The 21,307-nt window shown below is 51.9% G+C and overlaps 1 protein-coding gene across 1 annotated transcript; it reads left to right on the forward strand.

The window, feature by feature from the left end:
- Window positions 1-1,823: 1,823 nt before the first annotated feature.
- TAFA3 (TAFA chemokine like family member 3) lies at window positions 1,824-16,453 on the forward strand. Its single transcript, XM_039695823.1, has 6 exons — window positions 1,824-1,903; window positions 6,033-6,117; window positions 6,385-6,503; window positions 12,458-12,607; window positions 13,513-13,637; window positions 15,205-16,453. Exons 3-6 carry the CDS (start codon window positions 6,386-6,388, stop codon window positions 15,214-15,216), a joined length of 405 nt encoding a protein of 134 aa, XP_039551757.1. The 5' UTR covers window positions 1,824-1,903; window positions 6,033-6,117; window position 6,385; the 3' UTR covers window positions 15,217-16,453.
- The last annotated feature ends 4,854 nt before the right edge of the window (window positions 16,454-21,307 follow it).

The raw sequence follows: 21,307 nt of genomic DNA on the forward strand, positions 1-21,307 counted from the left end.
CCTTTCCTTTCCAAACTTGGCTTGTTATGGGTACTGGAAACTTGTGTCCCCTCATCCAGTAACGTACTGGGCTCCCTGAGGAGTCACAGCCAGGGAAGAGAGCAAGGCTGAAGGCTTGGACACTCAACGAGAAGTCAGGATGATGATGAGCAGGAATTTCTGTGTTCACTTCCAGCTGAATTTAAATTAAAGCAGTTTTACTGAAGTCTTAATTCCTCCCTGAATTTAAATGCTGTGATCTGGAAAGCAACAAGTTTATATTTCTGTATCATTACATCAATAAAGAGCTAGAGTTTTGTAGACTTCCTTATTAAATAATCTGGCCTAATTTAATTGGAATTTGGCTGGTGTGGAAAATAGCTCTGATTTAATTTGCTCTTGATCGTTCCACTAAAACTTTGTGATCTGAAAGTAGTATGTTTGTATTTACTTATCACAGTGCTAGAGACCTGCATTGGCAGGCTCTCCATCAAATTACCTGATGAATATAAACAGCAGATTTAATTTAGTTTCATATTGATTTTTGTCATTATATTAAAACCCTCTGATCTGAAGAATGAGATGCTTGTATTTCCTTAATATCTTATTACTGGGGTTTGGTTTAATCTTGTAGAGCTTTTCCTTTTTCTTTTGAGTAACCAAGTCTAACTAATTGGAATTTAACGTATGGCAGTTTTGACTCTATAAAGGGGGAAATGAACTCAGTTTCCTAGGACAAAATAGCAAAGTACCCTAATCTTGTCAGGGGCTGGGTGCTCTCCCCTGGATACCTGTGTGCCCTTTGGGGTTGTGGGTCCCCCAGGAGCGGGTGGGTCACCCCAGGGCATCTGCCTTGCCATCTGTCTGGTGCCAGTGGTGCCAGCGTGGCACTGACTCACAGCAGTGCCCTTTCCAGGGGCTGCTTTCTGGGGAAGGGAGAGGGCGTGCACAGAGGCTTTGGGATCCCACGGAAAGCAAATGCTGGGAGATTTGCAAACTGCCCACGCTGAGTTGTCTGAAGAGCTGCTGCTCACCTGTAACTCAGCTGGGAAATGATTCCACGCTTCCAGCTGAGCGGGGAGTGGACAGTCCAGGGGTAAGCAGTGAGCTGGCTTTGGAAACCGAAGGCTTTCATCGATTGCAAGTAGGTTTGAGCAAAGCAACGAAAATGAGTGTCTGGAACTCCAGCCTCTCATCTCAGCTGTGCTGAGGTTGCAGGTCTAATTCTTGACAACAAAGGTGAAAATTCAACCTTTGCCCTGGCTGTTTGTTGGTGTTTTAAAGCCTCTTGCTGCCTGCTGCAAGAGGAGTCAAGCAAGCTCTGCCCTGGAGGCACCAGGAGAGTTTTTCTGGACAAGCCCGGAGCTGCCATGGGGAAAGAACTGGCCCAGGCTGGTGTTGTGGTCCCAGGTGTTGGAATTCCCTGTGTCAGGGAGAGTCTCCTGCAGAGCCCGATCCAGGCTGGTGGTGCTATTTCAGTTCCACGAAAGCTGTTTTGGTGGTTTGACACACACTTTGAGGAGAAGAGGGCTGCAGGAGTGAGTCCATCTGTCTGTCCGTCCATCCCCTCACCACTCCACATCCCTCGGAGCTCGCGGGGCCATCACCCCCCTGATGGTTTTTTTAGGGATGTGGAGGGTGGGGAAAGGTGTCGCGCGCGTCAATAATTTTCCCGGCGAATTCCCTCTGCCTGTTCCTCCTCCCTGACAGCCTTGACGGGCACCGGGGCTGACCGGGGCGGGGCAGCGCCCCGGCGGGCGGGGAGCGCTCGGTGCGCAGCCGGTGCCGGTGCCAGCCCGGATCGCGGGGCCGGTCCCGGTCCCCGGGCGACAGCAGCCGGTGCCGGTGCCGGATGACCCGGCGGAGCGCAGCGGCCCCGGCCATGGGCAGCGTCGGCCCCCGGCCGCACCGAGGCCACCGGCAGGTACGAGCGGAAAGTTTGGCGGGGGGGAACGAGACGGCGGCGCCGGGGCCGCTCCGAGGGGACGCTGGGTCCCCACGAGGGCCGGGGAGCCGCCGGGACCGGAGTGCCAGCGAGCACCGGGGTGCCGGTGCAGGGCTCCGCCGTGGGGTCCAGCGCTCCCCGCCGCTTCCCGCGTGTCCCGGACCCTGCCGCCCGCCGGGGCTCCCGGGGCCGGTGCGGGGCTCGGCAGGGCCCCTGCCGTGAGTTTACCGGGGCCTCCGGCAGCAGCGGCGGGCACGGGCCCCGCGGGGGGTCGGAGCCGCTGGGGCCCTGTCCGGCCACGGCTCGGGCAGCGGGCTCCTCACGGATGCTGCTTTGCCAGCGCTGCGAAGCTACTCGCCTTTCTGGGAGGCAAAGCCAAGGATGCTCCTTTGCTCTGGAAGGGGCCACAGATCCCAGCTGCTGCTGCCTTCAGCACAGGCTGTCCCTGCGGCCAGAGCCGTGAGCAGGACAGGATGGGATGGGGGGCTTTGATCTTCCTCTGCTGCCTCCCTCTCTGCTGTAGCTCCTCCAGCCAGGATGAGTTTGCCTCTGGCCAGCGCCAGGCTGCGGTAGGGCAGTGGCATGGAGAGCCAGCTCGAGGGGCACAGGATGGGCACGGGATGGGCAGGGGTCAGACGGCCCCATCGCCACGAGCTCGGTGGCTCAGAGGAGAGCGTGAGCTGTACCAGTCCCATTCTGGAGTCAGGAGTTTGTCCATGCTGCGGGGGCCGAGGCAGGGAAGCAGCAGTCTCCTGCTCCTGCTCCTCAGCCATCCATCCCTTTTGCTGCAGGGAGAGGCGTGGGGGGCAGTTCATTAGCCTCATTAGCACTGTGGGGCACTGGGCTCTGCAGACCCTGGCTGGAGGGGCACAGTTCCACGTGTGGCTTTAATGGAGGAGGAGGAACAGGTCCACAGCTCCTGTGAGGGTCGTTGTCTGGGAGGGCAGCAGGGAGCTGTTCCTGTAGTGTGTCTGTGCTGAGAACCTCGATGAAGCTCCCACGTGGATGGTGGCCCATGCCCACATGTGCCTACAGGGGGGACATGGACCTTCACAGAGGAACCATCATCTCTTGACACTCTGGTTGCAACTGAGATTGATAGTCTGAGAGACTGGGGAATTTGACAGTTCTTTCAGGTCCCAGCTCAGACCCAAAAGGCAAAAGCAGATAAAAAAATGTTAGTGAAAAAATCCACAAAATTCCAAACGGCACATAACAGAATGGAGAATACCAAGATTTTCAATCAAAATTAAGTGTTTTGACATGCCAGAACACCACTCTTCATTTCACTGACATTCCAGGCTGAAAAATCTCAAGTTAGACCAAACATTTGCAGTTGTAATCTCACGACACTGGAGGTTGATAACTATCAAACCAGCAGTTTCTGTGGAGCTGTGTTTTCTAATGGGAGTTTGGCATGGGTGGGAGCTCTGAGTGCCTCTGCTCCCCTGAGCCACACGTGCTCTCCTGGCCACCAGCGTGGCTCCTGCTCAGCTCAGTGGATTCCCTTTGGAGTGTGGCATGGACAGTGTGGATTGCATTATTGATAACACTGTAATTTATTTATGCTTCCTTGGCTATAGCAAACAGCTCAGCCTTTCTGAGCTAAATATACTTTGTACTGGGAGCGTGTTGCTGTCCTCTGCGGGTGGAGTGGCCAGTGGAGTGCTTGGGTTTTGGTCCAGCTGAGGGGTTTAGGAATGTCTCCTGGACACTCACATGGCCTGGAGGGTCCCAGGGGCATGAGCTGGGGATGGGCTCCTCCAGAAGGACTCAGGTGTGTGCTGTGGGCTCAGGCCTGGTGCCTGGGAGCTGGGCTGTGCTCCCTGCATGCAGCAGGAGCTGCAGCTGCCAGGAAAGCAGGGTCTCCTGATGGGGACCTGCCTGCTCTGGCGGAAGGCACATGGGAGGTTCCTCAGCACTGGGGACTCACTGTTGCAAAAACTGCACTGGCATTGTGTGCTGCCCTCACATCTGGGCTGCTAGATGTGCCCCGTCACGGGGCAGGACAGCTGTGTGCCTGTGGGACACGGCTCCTGTGTGCAGCGTGGCTGGGCAGGGGTGGCCCCACGCCCTGGGCACACACTGCCTCTGGAGTCAGGTGAAGCACTGAGCAGCTCCGAGAGAGCTCTTTGCTTTGTCATTGAGCAAATGGTGCATGCTTTAAGCTGACATCAGTATTTACACCATGGGCTGTCAGGTCTGAAAAGGGGCTCCAGCAGTACCAGCTGTTGTATGATCCCCCTGTGAGAAGCCTCATGCAGAGCACATTGTGCCAGAACATCAGAGACCACCCAAATATGGGTTTACGGGAGAGAGTCTTACAGTCCCACCACATCACCTCGAGGAGCAATGGTTTTCTGGCATGTTGAGCCATACTGGATTCTGTCTGGAGCAGGAGCAGCCCCTCATCCCCCAGTGGTCAGGGATGGAGTCAGGACAGCAAGGGGGATGCTGCCAGCCACTCTTCAGTCTGCTCCTGGCCGAGCTGACCATCCCACAGCATTCATGAGAACGATTTCCTTACCTCTATTTTCTTTTTTAGCATAAAATATGTGGTTTTGTCAATATACCTTTGGTTTCTTCCTGCGCAAATGTCAACACTTTTGATGACATTTTATGATTTTTGTTTTCCAGATGGGAGAATCAAAGTGCAAAATATCACTTTAAATCACCAATTCAGAATGAAGCATTTTTCATTTTGAAATGCCAGTTTAAAACAGGAAAATTCATTTTTAAATGCTTCTAAACAAGAAATGCCCTTTATACCACTTCAAATCACTTCATTTTGATTAAAAATGTCAGCATATTTTGTTCTGGCTCTTCATTAGAGGAGTCTGTGGTTTCACTGTCTCATGGTCCAGAGCAGATAGAAATTTCAAACATGGCTGGAAACTGAAGATTTCTTCTCTGAGAGGTATGGGTTTGTCCAGTGCACTGCTGCAATTTTGTACTGCCCATGGAGGGGACTGTGGGTACAAGGTTGGCACAGGGCAGGGCTACCCCTGGCCCCTGCTGCTGATCCTGGCAGCACTCCCCACCCTCAGTGCCATCACCCCTTGTCTTTGTGGTGTCTTGGTAGAAAGTCATGATCCAGCACTGAAATTTTATGGGGCACATAGTTGTTTGCTGGAGCTGGTTAGACCCCAGCAGGTGATAGTGGAGGCTGGGAGGTCACCATGTCACCTGGCAGCTGCCCAGCAGTGACATCGCTGCTGGTGCCACTGCCTGAGGAGTGCCAGGGCTGTTCCGATCTGAAGGGCTGTAAATAGTGAGGAGAAGACATTTAAAGGGTGCAGCAGTAAAACACAAAACCTTCTGGGACTTGCATTTTTCCCTAGGGGCTTTAGGTGATATAAAACTTGGCTTCTTCCCAGCATGTGCTGCATGGAGTGGGAGTGGTGCCAGTGTGGTGCCGAGAGATTCTCGGTGTGCCCAGGGGTAGCCCATGCACTTTTGAGTGTGTGGTTGCAGGAATCTGGTGTCTGTGCTGGAAGGAGGAGCAGCCCCAGAAGAAGGTGACGTGCTGGGAGGGCAGAGTGCAGGTCCTGGCACTGCCACGGGCTCTGTGTATCCGACTGGCAGCCAGCTGCCCCGTTCCTGCTTCCTGTGGGGTGCTGGCCCCAGGACACCCAGCGGGATCAGCCCATCCTCCTGTTTGGCAGCAGGTGGTTTGCAAATGCCAGGCCTTGGGCATCACTGCAAGGGTCCTCAGTGACACAGGGACAATAACAGCACGTAACCATGCACAGAAAAGGCAGAACCTGAAATGACTCGCTGCTGGTCTGCTCTGGCTCTTCCCACACACACTGGCTGTGCATTCAGTGTTTGTCATCTGCTTTAATGACCTGCTCTAAAGGACCTGATTTTGTGCTCTCAGCATAAAAATCAGGAGCAGCTCTGCAGGTCCTGCTGTTCAAAGGGGTGGGCAGGGTGATGGGCTGAGCTCCTGGAGAAGTTTCAGTGGTGCAATGGACACATGCACCTGAGAGTGTGTGTCCTGAAGTGGGGCTGGTGAAATTGCCAGGTGTCCCCAGCCACTCCCAGGGACACAGTGGCTCACACTGTTGGCAGGTATCACTGCCCATGTCCTTCTTTCTCCTTTCAGATGTGCTGATGTCTGCTCCTTGGAAAGACCTGACCCGCCTGAGGTTGGCAGATGCACAGATGTGACCGTGAATCACCAGTAAAAGGTAACCATCACTCTCCTGTTCTCCTGCTCGTGGGGTCTCTTTCTGTCCTGCTGAGATGGCCTGTGCTGCTGCTGAAGTCTGAGGTCATCCGAGGGTGGTGGGTGAATCCCTTCATCTCCCAGGGCCATGTCCCCACAGCCAGACACCCCAGTCCTCACAACGTTCAGGAGTCATGGCACTGCGTGCAGGAGCACTGGTGGGTGGATCTGCACCTCCCAGCCCTCCTCAGTCCCTCCTCCTCCACATATCTCTTCTTGTTTTCGGTAGAATGAGTGAGAGAGATTTACAGAGCCTGAGCAAATGGGTTTTCGTGCTCAGTCTCTGCCTTTCCACGCTGTGGGGACGACTGACGCTGGCCTCCACGCATCACCACAGAAGCCATTCAGGTAGGGGAGCAAGATCCCTGCTGCATGTCTCGCATGCCTGTGCAATCATCTGGGTCCCCATGATCGTGGCAGTACTTTGGGGTCTTCATGGGATGCCTGAGGTGGGGGTTTTGTGGGGATGAGCTGCTTGGTGAAGTTTTGTCTCCCGTTTCTTGGTGGGGGCAGGAGGAGTTTCAGGCTGTGGTGCACACCAGGAGCAGGTGGGCATCTCTCTGGGTTCCAAGTGCTGACAGCCCCAGGGAGCTCAGTGTCCAGCCCTTTTTCTGGGGTCTGGGCAGCAAGGATGGATGTGCTAAATGTGTGGGGCAGCATCCAGCAAACAGACACCAAGAGGCACAACGCAGTGCCACGGTCACAGCTGTTGGATTGGCATTTGGAGTGTCCACGCGTGCAGGAAACTCCTGGACTGCTCCTTCATGGGGAGGAACATGCAGCCATAGGAGCTGCTGCTAGGAGTTAGAAGTTGTGAATACTCATTATGGGGCATTTAGAACCAATGGCTTGGTGAGCTGGGATGGTCTGAGGAGTTAAAGAAGAGAATTTCTTCATGTCTGTAGCAAAATCTGAGACACGTATAATGATCCATACATAGATCTGATACGTCTGTGTGAACCTATTGTTGTGGTAATTCCTGCTCTGTGGGCAGTGGATGTAAATCTTTCCACCCAAGTTGCTATGAGTATCACAAACCCCACTTGTTATGTGATGGACACTCTCCACTCCACTCTCCACTTATTAGAAACTTATTATTGACTTATTATAGACTTATCATTGTATTGCTCTGGTTGCAAAGATCATCTAGGAAGACGGAACAAGTGTAAAGTGATGTAGAACTGAAAGTCTTGGTGGAAAACATCGTTGTGGCTCTGAGATGTTCATTTGTTATTCCCAGCTGTGAATTTGAGATTTCCTCTCTGAGCATTGGAATGCTGCTTTGTGGCATGGATGCGATTTTTTGGAGGGGTTATGTGAACCCATGGTTGAAGTTTGTGTCCAGACAAGAGAAGCATCTGAGAAGTTGTGCTCAGCCCTTTGTGGCCATCCTCCCTTGCAGAGGAGCCTGATGGGCCAGGGTGGGACCAGAGCTGTGGGCTCCTTGGAGCAAGGTGGGAGGACACATGGGGAGGGGGATGCTGGTGATGCTGGTCTTGCTGGTGATGCTGGTGTTGCTGGTGTTGTTGGTGTTGCTGGCAGAGCTGTGCACCTGGCAGCACAGGTGAACACTTGGATCTCAGGGAACCTGCTGTCTGCATCACATGCCTCTGCTTGGAAAGGGCACTCACGGGTTAATTTGAAACCATTCATGCTCTTGATTGACCCCACACCTAACCCTGTCCTATTTCTGTCATTTTTGGCTGACAGTTAAAGCAGTTCTAATCCTGTAATCCCCTCCTGCATTGCTTAAAACCAAAACACATCTTCCAGAGTGAGTCCCTCAGCCAGCCAGCCAGTCAGCAGCTACTGCCTTTCCCTTCTCCTAACCCTGGGTGCCCCATCCTTGGAGGTGTCCAAGGCAAGGTAGGACAGGGCTCTGAGCAACGTGGTCTAGTGCAAGGTGGTCCTGGCAGGCAGTGGAGCAGGATGAGCTTTAAGCTTCTTTTCAACCTAAACCATTCTGTGATTCGAACTGGGAGAAAACTCTTTGCTTTTTTCCTGGATGACTTGAAGTGCTCACTGAACCTGCCCAGTCCCAGTGCCAGAGAGCCCTGCTCCTCCATGGTATCAGTTTGCAGGGAGCTGCTTCTTTGGGGAAGAATTCCACCTGGGATTAATAAAGCAGCAACTTGCTGAGGTTTGAGGTGCAGATGCCCAGGTGTACTGGTAGGTGTGAATTATGTATAAATCTCACTTGCCCATGAGCAGCCAGGCTCGTGGATTCATGTGCCAGCAGGCCCAGAGTCAGGGATTTTTTGCTCTCACACACTTATCCACAGCAGACCAAGCTGTGTGATTTTTATTCAGGAAAATGTGATCCACAGAAAAGAGGGCAGACCAGGAGCAAACACTTAAAAGTTTGGCTCTGCTCTATGTCTGTGTGAACACAGTTTCTCTCTGCCCATCCTGCCTTCCTGATATTGTAAGAACTTCCTGTGACTGCCTCATCTCTTGGGCTGGGTTTCCATGGTCTCAAAACAAGAATTCTTTTTCTACTTGTTGAGTTCATGGGCTTTTCTCTCCTGTTGTCTACCCTGTTGTTGCTGCATTTGGGACAGTTTTTGGTGAAGGTTATGTTTGAAACATAATGCTGCATAATAACGCTGCTTTCATAATGCTCATTATCAGTGGCAGTGACATTTGTATCCAAGGAAGCTGCAGCTCTGTTTCTGTGTGGAGTTGAACAGGGATAACCTTGTCACTGATGCCTGAGACCCCCCAGAGTCAGAGATGCTGAGGGACAGATACATCCAGAGCTTTCATCCCATTAAAGAATTGTTATTCATCCCATAAAGAATTATTCACAGGTATAACCACCTAAAAATGATCAGTAGCAGAGGAAGGTCTTTAATTGTGACCTCAAACTTAAAACTTTCTTGGAGAGTCCACATGCAAACCCTCTGTTTGCTGTCCAGGGACACATCTGACTGTAGCAACCAGGTCTTACAATAGAATTATAGAATAGCTCGAGTTGGAAGAGATCCCCAAGGATCATTAAGTCCAACTCCTGGCCCTGCACACAAATCATACCATGTGCCTGAGGTCCCTAGTGCCCACCCAGCAAAGCACTGCTTCCTGCAGAATTTGGATTTGGATTTAAGGAGCCACATGAATCAAGCACAGTCATTAGGAAACAGAATAGGAAGCTCCTTGGTGAGGAATGATTCACCAGCAGTTTAACGCCCTGTGTAACATGGTGAGGTCTTCATGATGAACAGGGCTGCAAGGTCTGCATCCAACTCCCACCAAGGTGGCCCCAGCACCTCCTAAAGCTGATAGTCAAAGGGCTGTCTTTGCCTTTGTGCTCATCACTCAACCTGAAACAGAAGAAAAAAGCGTTTAAGTCAGCTGGAATTTTTTCTTTTGGGAAACGAGGTTCTCTTGGCATTGCCTGACACTTACATGCATCCAACTTCTCCGCATTTGTAGCTCTCCACCAGCAAGCATTATTTCACACTGAACATGTGGGGTTGTGCCCACGCTCCCTGAGATATTCAAAGTGTGTCATTTCGGGTTATGCCATAAAAACCCCATGTTCTGCTGCTCATTTAAAGGTCAATAGAGTAGGACAGCATTTTTATTTTATTTTTGCATGCAAGATTCAAAAGCTGTTTGCTCTTACAATTCTTCATGGTTCCACGAGATAAGCTGTGTCTTTTAAAAAAGGGTTCCAGTGGGGAAATACCAGTTAAACGGGAGGGAGAAGCATGCCAGAAGCTCTGGAACTTCTCCCAGGCTCTCGGGAGGTTTCCTGCTGTCGGTGTTAAACACACCATCCATCTGATGTGCATTTTGTTCCAAGTTTCCTGCTGCTCAGCAAAAGGAGCAGCAGCTGCAGGGAGCTCTGGAGCCGCTGCTCGCCCTGCACGTGGGCTCAGCCCCTCTGCTCGCCCTTCCCAGGCGTGGGACATGAAAACTCCGTGTGGCAGGAGCCCCTGGGAGCCCCTGGTGTGGCAGGAGCCCCTTGCCACCACGCTCGGCTAGCTGCAGTAAGGCAGAGGGAGTCAAATTTCTCTTTATCTCTGAGCTGCACCTTTCCCAGCAAATTAAAAGGGCTTTGACACGTTAGCAAACTGCTATTGCATGGTTGTAATGACCGATTTCTCAGCTCTGCCTGGCTCTCCCTCGGCTGAACCTTTTGAAATGAGCTGAACATGAGCAGCCGGAGAGCAGGACTGCAGGGGAGCAGAGGGGTTGCCTGGGCAGCCCTCCCGGGAAGAGCTCTGCTAATGAAGCTTTTCTGAAAATGAGTCAGAACACTGAGACTTGAGGGTGTAAAATTCCCTGGTGAGGTGCACGGGGTGGAAGAGTGACTTCTTGTGGTCCTGGACCACAGTGTGAGAGGAATGTGGGCTCAAGCCAAGGATCTCTACTTCTTCCTCAGATTATTTGAAAAATCCCATAAAGAAAGGGCAAAACAGTCATGTTTGTTCTGCAAAGAGTTGCTTTCCTTTTCACTTTCACCAAAGTCTACCATTTCTGTATACAAAAAGAACGGAATTTATTATTAAAGCTGAATTACTATGGCATTTCAAAGAGAGGATAAAATTTGTGGCCAGAGATATTATTACAAAATATTCCATATAATAATGGTGTAATTATTATGGACAGAAATGAAAGTAAGGGCTCATTAAAAGAAAATGACCATGAAATAGCAATAAATGAAGCAAATTAAAGTCCCAGTGATTGCACAGCCCGTGCTGCCCGTGTGCACAGGGTGTGTCCCGAGCAGCTCCTCACATCCTCAAGGATGCTCTTTGCCTCCCAGCCGGCACTGGAAGCTGGTGGAGCCGTGCCCGGCTGCCGCAAGCCAGGCGTTTGCACTTGGAAGAGCGTTTCCGAGCAGGGATGTGAAAAAAAATATCTGCAAGGCAAAGGGATTTCCCCCCGCGGTGGGGGAGAGATCCCATTCCCCTCAGCTTTCCTTGGAGAGGGAAGTGGCTGCGTTCCAAAAGCTGGGCAGCGTTTGTTGGTGAGGCTGGGGACCTGCAGGGGCACTGGCTGTGACACAGGGCAGCTGCCCTGGCTTGGTGACACTGCGGGGATGGCATCCAGGATGCTCCAGCAGTGAGGCAGAGCTGGAGCTGTGGCAGCGTGGGTAGGGTGAGGCCAGTGCAGGGTGGGTCGGAGCAGCTGCTGGAGCCTCGTGTGCTGGGAGAGGGCTGGCTGGGGGCTCACAGGCTCCTGCAGCAGCACACACCATCCTGCACAGCCCTGCCTGGCCTGCTTGCACCTCCTTCCAAGCCTTCCCTCCTGGGGGCTCGTGCCTGCGCCCCGGTGTGGGAGGTGTCCTGAGCCAAGGGCATGGAGCAGCCAGGAATGCCCTGATGCCTGCTTACCTGTTTGCATTTTGGGATGCCACCCTGCAGGAGTGCAGCTTCCCTGTCCTCTACCCAGCTTGGCTCCTGTTTGCTAGGGAATAAAAGCCCGTTCTGGTGGCCCACGGGACCCAGGACGTGCCCACGTGTGGCTCTGCTCTGCTCCTCCGGTGCTCATTAAGCAGGACCTGCAGGGATCTCTGGGGTCATGGGAATGAAGTCTCTCAGCCCTTTTTGGCTGATTTGTATTGTGCTTGTGTGGGCCATTACGCAGCACTGATTTGAGATGCCAACCAGCTCTAAACTCTGATCCCAGAGGTGATCAGCCAACACGGTAGTTTTCTACTTTCCTTAATATTTTAATGGCACTGGGAGGGGGAGCAGCAGAGCAGCTTGAATTGCTGATCAACAGTGTGACATTTCTGTGCCACTGCAGGGTGGAAACGCCATCCTGATCCTTCTTCTCCAGGCAGAGGGTGAGTGATGGCGAGATGGAGGTGCTGACTGTTAGCTGTGGTCAGAAGTGATGGTGCTCTGCTTGAAGCCAAAAGCAGCACAAAGCACCATCCCCTCTTGCAGCAAAGTGCATCTCATTATCAGCTGCAATTAGCTAATGTGCTCGTTAGTTTCAATGAAGCTCTTGGCTTGGCCGTGGCAAGAGGCGGTGAATTTTGGAGGGTACGATGGGTGTGAGGGCTGTTAGGAGCAAGAGCTCAGATATGAGAGGTGTGGAGCAGGAACCATTTTCCGTGCAGGTGTGCTGGGAAGATGCTGTGCCCAGACACCAGCTGGGCTGGGAAGATGCTGTGCCCAGACACCAGCTGTGTGCCACCAGCAGCCTGGGGTGATTCCAGAGCCGGGACAGTGCTGCACACACTGAGCTCTCCGGGTGCCCTGGTCACAGCTCACACAGCAGCGCTGCCCTGGGCAGTGGGCAGAGCGGCTGAGCTCTGGGCTCTCACGGGGCTGTCTCTCCTGCAGTGCACGTGGAGCCCGGCACGTGCGAGGTCATCGCCGCTCACCGGTGCTGCAACAGGAACAAGATCGAGGAGCGCTCCCAGACGGTGAAGTGCTCCTGCTTCCCAGGGCAGGTGGCAGGGACGACACGGGCAGCTCCCTCCTGCGTGGACGGTGAGGACCCCACGGTGCAACCCCTTCCTTTTCAATCCCTGACCTCATCCTCACGGGTTAAACAGCTGTGGGGTCTCCGTGTGCCTGGCATTAACAGAGGAGACCTGCCCTGGATCCTGCAGCTGAGCAGTGGGGAAGGGGGCATGTTTTGGGGACACTCTCTCATTGGGCACTGACTCAGTCGGTGTGGCTGTGATACTGCACTGTGCAGCCCTGGGCTGTGTGCTCTGGGGAGTTACTGGGGTTCCAGCATCACTGTGCTGGGGCCGGGTCTGCAGCCCCGATCCCTGCACGTCTCCTCACCCTGAGGAGCACCAAGCATACAAACTGTATGTTTCATTGAATGCCATCACGTGCCATGACCAAGGAGCCATCAGGAGCACTGCCAGCTCCTGCCAGCATGGTACTGATTTGCTTGACAGCCAGTGGCCTGTGACTGCAGTTCTGTGCAACACCAAATAATGCCAGAATGAATTGTCAGGGAAGGTTCTTGTTGTCTCCAGCTGCTCAGGTCATATTGTTCCCAAATAGAAGAGAGCCCACTCTGGCTCCCAAACTGGAGCCATGAATCACAAGACCCTAACAGAGCAGAGTGCTAGGAGACAATCCCTTTGCTCTCTGAGTGGAGCCTGAAGCAGGTTCCTGAGCAGCACTGCTCTCCCTGGGAGCGAGGACATTGGGCGTTTTTTTCCTTGGGCAGAGAGAAGGCAGGGTGTTCTGGAGGCAGGTGGAGCTGTTGGGTCAGGCGAGGCCAGGCAGGTGAGGAGCAGCTCCTTGTCCAGGCTCCTGGATGTGAGCTGTGCTGCAGAGAGGGGCTGTGTGTCCTGGTGTCACCCAAAGCGGGGCAGAGCTGCTCCCCCATACCCTGTGCTGCAGCCGGGGCGCTGATCCCTCCTCTCCCCCAGCCTCCATCGTGCTGCAGAAGTGGTGGTGCCAGATGGAGCCGTGTCTGGACGGGGAGGAATGCAAAGTGCTGCCTGACCTCTCGGGATGGAGCTGCAGCAGTGGCAACAAAGTGAAGACCACCAAGGTACGTCCCTGTCAGGCGATGGGGGAGCCCAGGTGTGCCTTCCCCAGCCTGGGGCAAGCAGGAAAACCCAGGAGAGCACCCACAGTTCTGTGGGGAAGGAGAGAGCTCCAGCTCCTTCAGGGCACACACTGCTTGATAAGGACCCACTGAAGCAGAGCAGAGGGTCTGGGCTGTGCACCCCAAAACAGAGCAGAGGGTCTGGGCTGTGCACACCAGAACACAGCAGAAGGTCTGGGCTGTGCACACCAGAACAGAGCAGAGGGTCTGGGCTGTGCACACCAGAACACAGCAGAAGGTCTGGGCTGTGCACACCAGAACAGAGCAGAGGGTCTGGGCTGTGCACCCCAAAACAGAGCAGAGGGTCTGGGCTGTGCACCCCAGAACAGAGCAGAGGGTCTGGGCTGTGCACTTGTCACCGGTGCTGGAGGGGCTGGCAGACATAACACAGCCCTGAGTGGATCCCGGAGCTTTTTCAATTGATCATTCTTGCTGGAAGGCTTGGTGTTGAATGGCTCAACCCCTGAGCAGACATCCTGGGTGTGTCTGTGTAACATCCCAGGGCTCCCAGGGTGTCCAGCTCTCCAGCACCACCCGCTGCTCCGGGGTCACAGGCTGCCCTTCCCAGCCCTGTGACACAGCCCTGAATCTGTCCCTGTTCTCTGGCTGAGGCAATCATTTGTGACAGAGCACTACACGATTATTATTTTCATGGCTTGCTGAATGCCCCAAAGAACAAGGTGTAATTAAAATTTTATCAAACTCATTAGTAATTACATATATGCCATGGTTAATCCGTTGCATAATTTTGTAATCATTGTTCATACTGTTGAGTGTAATTATTCCTTATGCTTTCGTTTTCCTCGCCCCACATCCCTCACCACAAAATTATGGTATTAAGCAATGTCAGGATGTTTTTCATTGCTGCTATTATTTTTGTGCACAGAAAGCACTTTCATGCTGAAGTGTTTTTATGGACATCCAAAAAGGTTCCTCCAACCCTGAGGAGGAAGTAGTTACTGACCAGTAACTACAGCATTACATTGAGCTGGCTGTCTTTTTCCCCTCTTAGTGTTTGGTTGGTTTCCCCCAGCAACTAACTTAGCACAAAACCTCTGCTCTGGCTTCTCTGTCTTGAATTCTCATTGGGACCATTGCCATCTGGAATGGGAGTAGGACCCAGGAGCTTCTGCTCTCCTGCCTCATCCAGCAGACCCCTCCATGGCCAACCTCCTTCTGGGTGCTGTGCCCTCCTTAGGGAGGTGACACTTTGGGAACACAGACCTGTGTTTTCAAGAGGACTTCTGGTAACTTTGGATGACTTTAGTGACTTTGGAATGGTGCCAAAGGGCTGGATTTGCATCTCAGTCCCCTGTGCAGACAGACCTCAGTGGGAGCTGCAGCCAGAGCACAAAAATCACAAACCATCCTTAAGGTGACGTTTGGAACGGCCACTCCATTAAATGAAAGTAAAGAGCCAATCTTATTTACACCTCTTGAGGCTGTTTGGTGATAACTCATGGACGGGAATCAGCTGGATGCATTGGATAATTTCTCCTCTCCTCCACAGGTCACTCGATAGCCTCCATGGCTGAGCAGCCTTGCCCGGTGCTCCCGTGAGCAGCAGGAGGTGGCCCAGTGCCTGCAGAGGGGGGATGCTCCAGGGCTGCCATGCTGCACTGCCAGCAGGACTGTGAGCTGCTGGATCAGAGCATCCACTGCACCCCAGCTTCCCTGGAGGCTGCAGGCAGCGATCCCAGTGCAGCTGCCAGAATCCCATCGCTCCATGGTTTCCTCCTTTTCTGTGGACACATCCACCAACCAAGAAATGGGCTCGTTTTCTAATCCTGAATAAAATACTCCCACTGTGTAAGAGCTGTTGACAATGCAGAGACAGACAGGCATCAGGCCCCCAAAATGGGCTTTAATCTGAATGGCTGAAGTCATTGCTGTGGGTTGCCTTTCCCTGCCTCCTGAGATGCTGAATCCAAGTTGCATTGGAATCAGGAAGTCAGTGGTTATGTGAAGCCCTTCCCCTTGTGGCTCCTGCTCCTGGGGTTCCTAGGAGCAGCTGCTGAGCTCCAGACTGATCCTGAGTCACTGGGGGCTGCTCTGCCCTCGGAGTCTGGGCTTTCCCTGCCCCACTGCTGTGACCACAGGCAGCAGATGTGGCAGTGCAGTCAGAGGGTGTCTGACACCCTGTTGGCTCCCAGGGATGGTGAGATGTCTCCATGGTGCATGCTGCTGGTTTCTCCTTTCTCAGTAATTGCATTAATCAGGTTGCAAATTTAATGTTTTGCACCATGCAAATCCCAGGCACTGAGTTTCTGCTTGTGTTTGCAATTGAATTTCAGACTCGTGTGAGGCGATCTCTCTGTCTGCAGCTCTGGGGTGTCTGGGGCATCAGACAGGGCCTCAGACCAAGGTAGATTTTGTTGTAGTAATCCAAAATAAAGAAAAATATACCACCTCCTGGCCCTGAGCTCATGACCTTCTCCAGGACACACCGTTTTCTGTGGTGTGGCAACTCAAGGTGGGGGAGAATTTGAGCGCTGTGCCCCTGATGTCAGAGGTGCTTGGGACCCTGGGGCTGTGGGACCAGCACCTCCAGCCCTGCTCTGTGCCTGCTCTGGGACCCTGCAGGGGGTGTGCTGGTGCAGGAGGGGCTGGAGATGGTGTGAGCACCACGGCAGTGAGGGGATCACTGGTGTGTTTGCTGCCACTGCCTCCTGCCCTGGCGCCCACCACAGGACTCATTATTGAGACATTTTTGTAATGGGGTATGTAATACCCTCTCCAGATGTGATGTAAATACCAGACTGTGAAATAATAAATTCATTTTAATCTCTGAAAAAGGTCTTTTCACTCAGCAGCAAAGGGAGGCTCTGGGAGTGCTTCTCATGCTGCTGAATCCAAGGTGAAGGGGCTGGGGACTCTGCCCTGGCCATTCCAGTCCCAACCAGCTTGTGCAGTGATAGCTTTGGAGGAGAGCTGAAAGCCTGTTGTGGCCAGCAGAGGCTGAGTAGCTCAGAGTAATCCTAAAGAAAAGTGCATTAATTTGTACAGGATGCTTTGCTGAGAGCTTCTCTTCTCCTGCTGCTTCACCTTTGTGTGGCAGCTCCCACTGCTGCAGTGCCATGTCCCCAAAGATGCTCCCCCTACCAAAGGCCAGACTGTGATTTTAAGGTTCCCATCTGGAGTCCTGTGCCCTCTGAGAACCTAGGCTATCTAATGCAGACAGGGAATCTGTTATTTCCAGCAGGAAACACCAGGCTGTAGATGGGAACATCCCTGCTTGGCTGAGCATTTTCATGGTTGGCTCATAATGTGAAGGATCCACTCTGCAGAAGTGTTGAGCTTGACACCTACATTGATATAAAAACATTTTATTGTCTGCATAATAGGCACCCTTGAAGCTTATTTTTCACTTACTGCAGCACACAGTTTAGTGAGGAAATAGCCCCTTGGTGTCTCTGCTGAGTGCTGACCTCGCTGCTATCACACCATCAGAGTACACAAATACTGCAAATTGCTGCTCCTCTCCTGGCAGGTAAATGTGTTCCCAAGGAAAACACTGCAGCCTGCAGGACTGCTGGTGTTACCTCTGACTCCTGAGCAGCCAGGGAAGGATGCTGCTGCCACAGCTTCTGGCCCCCTGCCCTTCTTCCACTCACTGTATTTCCAGTGCTTTCCTTTGGCCAAGCAGACAAGCAGTCCTAGCAGGAGCAGTAAACCAAGGAAGAGGTGATGGTGATGGGAGCATCTCTGGGCTGAGACAAGGACTTTGATGCCCTGTCCCTTCAGTGCCTCAGTGGGACAATGCCACCTGCACGGCCCCAGTGACCTCGGGCACCCTGATCCCCTCTCTCTGCCTGTGCCCACTGCTGGTCCCTGAAGGACACATCAACCCCTGCAGCTGCACCAGCAGCTTGGGCACTCCAGGGCCCCAGATCCACCCTGCCCCAGTCCCCATCTTGGTGGGGAAGTTTGTGCCAAGTTCTGTCTTGGCACATCTGGGCAGTTCCTGGCTGGGAGCTTGCACAGACAGGATTTGAAGTTGCCCAAGGGGTGATTAGTCAGAGGAAACTGTCACAGTTAACGTAGTTTCAATATCATCTCCCTGGGTATTATAATTACACCCCATTCAATTAGTCTTCAGGGAAAAAAAAGTCTTTTGTATTAAGATTTGGTGGAGAATTATTAGAGAGTGAATTAAAAGACAAGGATTCCATTTTACCTACAAATACTAAAAGCATAATGCATAAAATACCCCCAAATTACAAGCTGACTAAATGTAGAGCTGTGCTAGGAGGTGAAATGAAAGGTAAAATGAAACCCTTTGAGCAGTACAAGTTGCAGTATTATCAAAGAAATAAGATGGAAACATAATTAACCACCCAGCATTATGCTGAAAGATGGCAAATTGAAATGGGAGACAAAATTAGGTGAAATTGCAGAGCAGGCTCATTTATTTCTGCTTTATAAATCAGTGCTACCTGTCAGCAGTGATGCCAAGCCATTCCAGAACAGGAGCTTTCAGGGCAGGCTGTTCACTGGGACCTCACCTTGTCCACGCTGGGGCTGCTGTGCTCTCCTGGATGGTGAGCTCTGTGTGACTGCAGGAGCAGGGATGCCTCCAAGGCTCACATCTGTGGTGCCCTTTCCTTCCCCCAGCCATGGTGCACTCAGGCCACATCTGGTCTGTCCTCTTCCCCAAAAGCTGTGTCCCTTTGCCTGGTGCTCTGCTGCTCTAACAGAGCCACCCTTGTGACTTCTGCAAGTGCTGCTCCTATGGCATCCCACAGGGAGCCTACCACAGTGGCCTCTTACTCTGGTGAGTTGAAGTCCAATTTAGGGCTGGAGGAACATTTCCTTTAACTGTGCTGAATTTCCTCCTCTCAGCCTTAATTGGCTCCTGTTCCCTATAACCTCTGCCCTCTCCACTCGCCTGCCATGGCTCTGCTTGCTCCTCTCTGCCCGATTGCTTTATTGCTGCTTTTCAATGAATTCAAACAAGAAAAGAATTGTCTTTTCCAGAAGCAGAAAGATTTTAGTTAGAATCACCTCAGCTATGCAAAAACATCCCTGTGCATCTCCCAGGCTGTGCTCAGGAATGGAGAAACCTGGAATTGGTTTATCAGTTGAGAAGCAGAATCTGTCTCATCCAGCTCAGAGGTGGCAGTGCACGTGGCTGCTCTGGCACTAGTGTGTTTGGACATGAGCACGTGGCTCAGGTTTTTTTTCATTTTCCTCTCTCTGGCTTGTTTGTAAGTAGATATATCCCTGTTTTGGGGATGTGAACCAAGTGCCTTCAGCATCCAGACATGCTGCCCCACCCCTCCCACCTTCAGGACAGAAGGCACCACCAGGACGTGGGGATATGTGGCTGTAGGGACATGGGGCTGTGGGCACCTTCCCCTCTGCCTCGCATGCCATGGAACTCCATTATAATCACTAAGATAAAAATACACCAGCACAGGCTTTCCTCTGGTTAATACACTGATGGGGCTGTTGGAAGCATTAGATGGCTCTTCCAAAAATGCATCCTCATGTTTTATTCAACTGTGCATTTGCGAAGATGTTCTTAAGGGAATGAATAAAATATTCATTTAGATGCTGCTGTGCAATAAAGGCGGTCAGGGCAGAAACCATGCTGCTGGGTCAGGGCAGAGCTGGCCTTGTTTTCCTGCTGGGGCAGCTGCAGTGGCCACAGCAGAAAAACAGCCATTGGCTGGGGCAGAGCAGAGAGGGAGGATGCAATTTAATTTGTGCATTTCCCAGCTTGTTAATCTCCAGATTTACTGCTGGTATTTGATTTCTGTAGCATTGCTTCATAATAAAGGGATTAGCCTGGACCATAGGTCTGCTCTGATGCTCATCTACCAGGGATTAGAGAGAAATTTGGCAGTTAGTTCATGGGTCAAATAGGTAGAAATGAAAATATGGGTATGGTTTTGTTGACATTTGCAGGAGCATTCAGTTTGTGGTCTAGCACAGGCTCTCCTGACCCATTCAGCATCCCCTGTTCTGTCCCACAGGGGTCCTGATCCTCTCCCTCCCTTTTCACAGGGTTCCCAATACCCTGGTCCCTGTCTCAGAGGGGTCCCAATCCCCTGCTCCCCATGACAGGATAGTTTCAATCCCCTCTTCTCTGTCTCATGGGCATCTCAGTCCCCTGTTCCCAGCCTCACAGGAGTCCCCATCCCCTGCTGTTTGGCCCAGAGCCCCAGAGTCAGGAGCCTCAGCATCTCTCCCTTGTCAGGGTGATGGATGCTGTGGTGGCAACCAGCAGTGCCTCCAGCTGCCAGTGCTGGGCACGGTCAGAAGTGCCTTGGGCAGTGTGTAAAATCCCCGAGAACCGTGGTTTGATTTTTTCCCGTGCACGTCTGTGGCACCAGAGGTTAATATACTACCAGGCTGACCTGGATATGAGCAAGTCAGACATGCCTAATAAATGCGTGCTAACTGAAAACACAGACAAATTAGCACATGCTCCATTTCCTTCTAATGCTGTCCTTTTCTCTGGTCTCAGCTTCCCCCTGTGTGCCAGCTGCCCCTGGAGTCCTGTGGAGCAGGACTGGCCACCTCCCTTGTGTCACCTTCTCTGCAATGCTCCCAGCCCAGCCTGGTCCTCTGAGCCATCAGGAGTGGGATCTTGCAGGCACAGAGGTGCAAAATTGATTTATTGGTAACATGATACAGCGCACGGAGCCAGGATTAAGTAATGATCCAATTAAACACTCCTGGATGTATGCATATTAGTGAGCTCTAAGTCAATCAATTATTTAAATACAATAATACTTAAATACACTGGGAATCCTGTGATTATTACAGGGGCTGATACCATGTTCATTAACAGCAATAATAAATATTGTGGATACTCCTTCTGTAAGGACATTTTTTCTAGGAGTGTGAAGACTGTGCAAGGCTGGGAGAACATGAATATGGATCAGCAGGATTATTACATACACCAGCACCAAGGGACAAAATTAGTGTTTAAAATTCCCTGCAAAGACAAAATGTGAAATACAAAAACTTTTGCAATCAGTCGTAATAATGAAATTTTGATTAGAAAGCCAGGATCATGCATAAGTACCTGAATCCACCCTCCGGGCCAAACAGTGTGTTGAATCCATGAATCCAGCTGGGAATATTTTGGCTTTGAAGAGAATTTTGGCTTTGTGGTGGACACAGGGGTGCCAGATCCATCCAGGATGCAGGTGGACCACAGGCCTGGGTGCTGGGCTCAGGATGCACAAAATTAACTGACCTGACCTGAAGGAGGACAAAGAGGAAGAGGAGGAGGATGAGGCAGCAACTGCCTGGTGAGGGGTGTCCTTCTGAAACATCCTCCACTGGGTGCACGCATGACCATGCTGAGGACAGCAGTCTTCCTTCAGGGTTTTCTGCTCTTTCATAGCAGGGAAATAAGAATATAAATTATTTAAGCAGGCAGAAGATAATTAACTCTAAATAATCTGGACTCTGCCCAGGTTATAGCTCTGCAACAGCATTAATCTCACTAATTACTTAATATTACTAACACATTTTTCAGTGAGTTCAACAATGCGTTCAGTGAATCCAACATTGAGCAATGGATGTAAAGCAATTGATTCTGAATTGGAAAGCCTTGTGGTCCTGCAAATCTGGCCATTTTATTAATCAAGTTATCA

This window comes from Passer montanus, unplaced genomic scaffold (genome assembly GCF_014805655.1).
Source record: "Passer montanus isolate IOZ18808 unplaced genomic scaffold, ASM1480565v1 scaffold93, whole genome shotgun sequence".
In the NCBI taxonomy this organism is placed as follows: domain Eukaryota; kingdom Metazoa; phylum Chordata; class Aves; order Passeriformes; family Passeridae; genus Passer; species Passer montanus.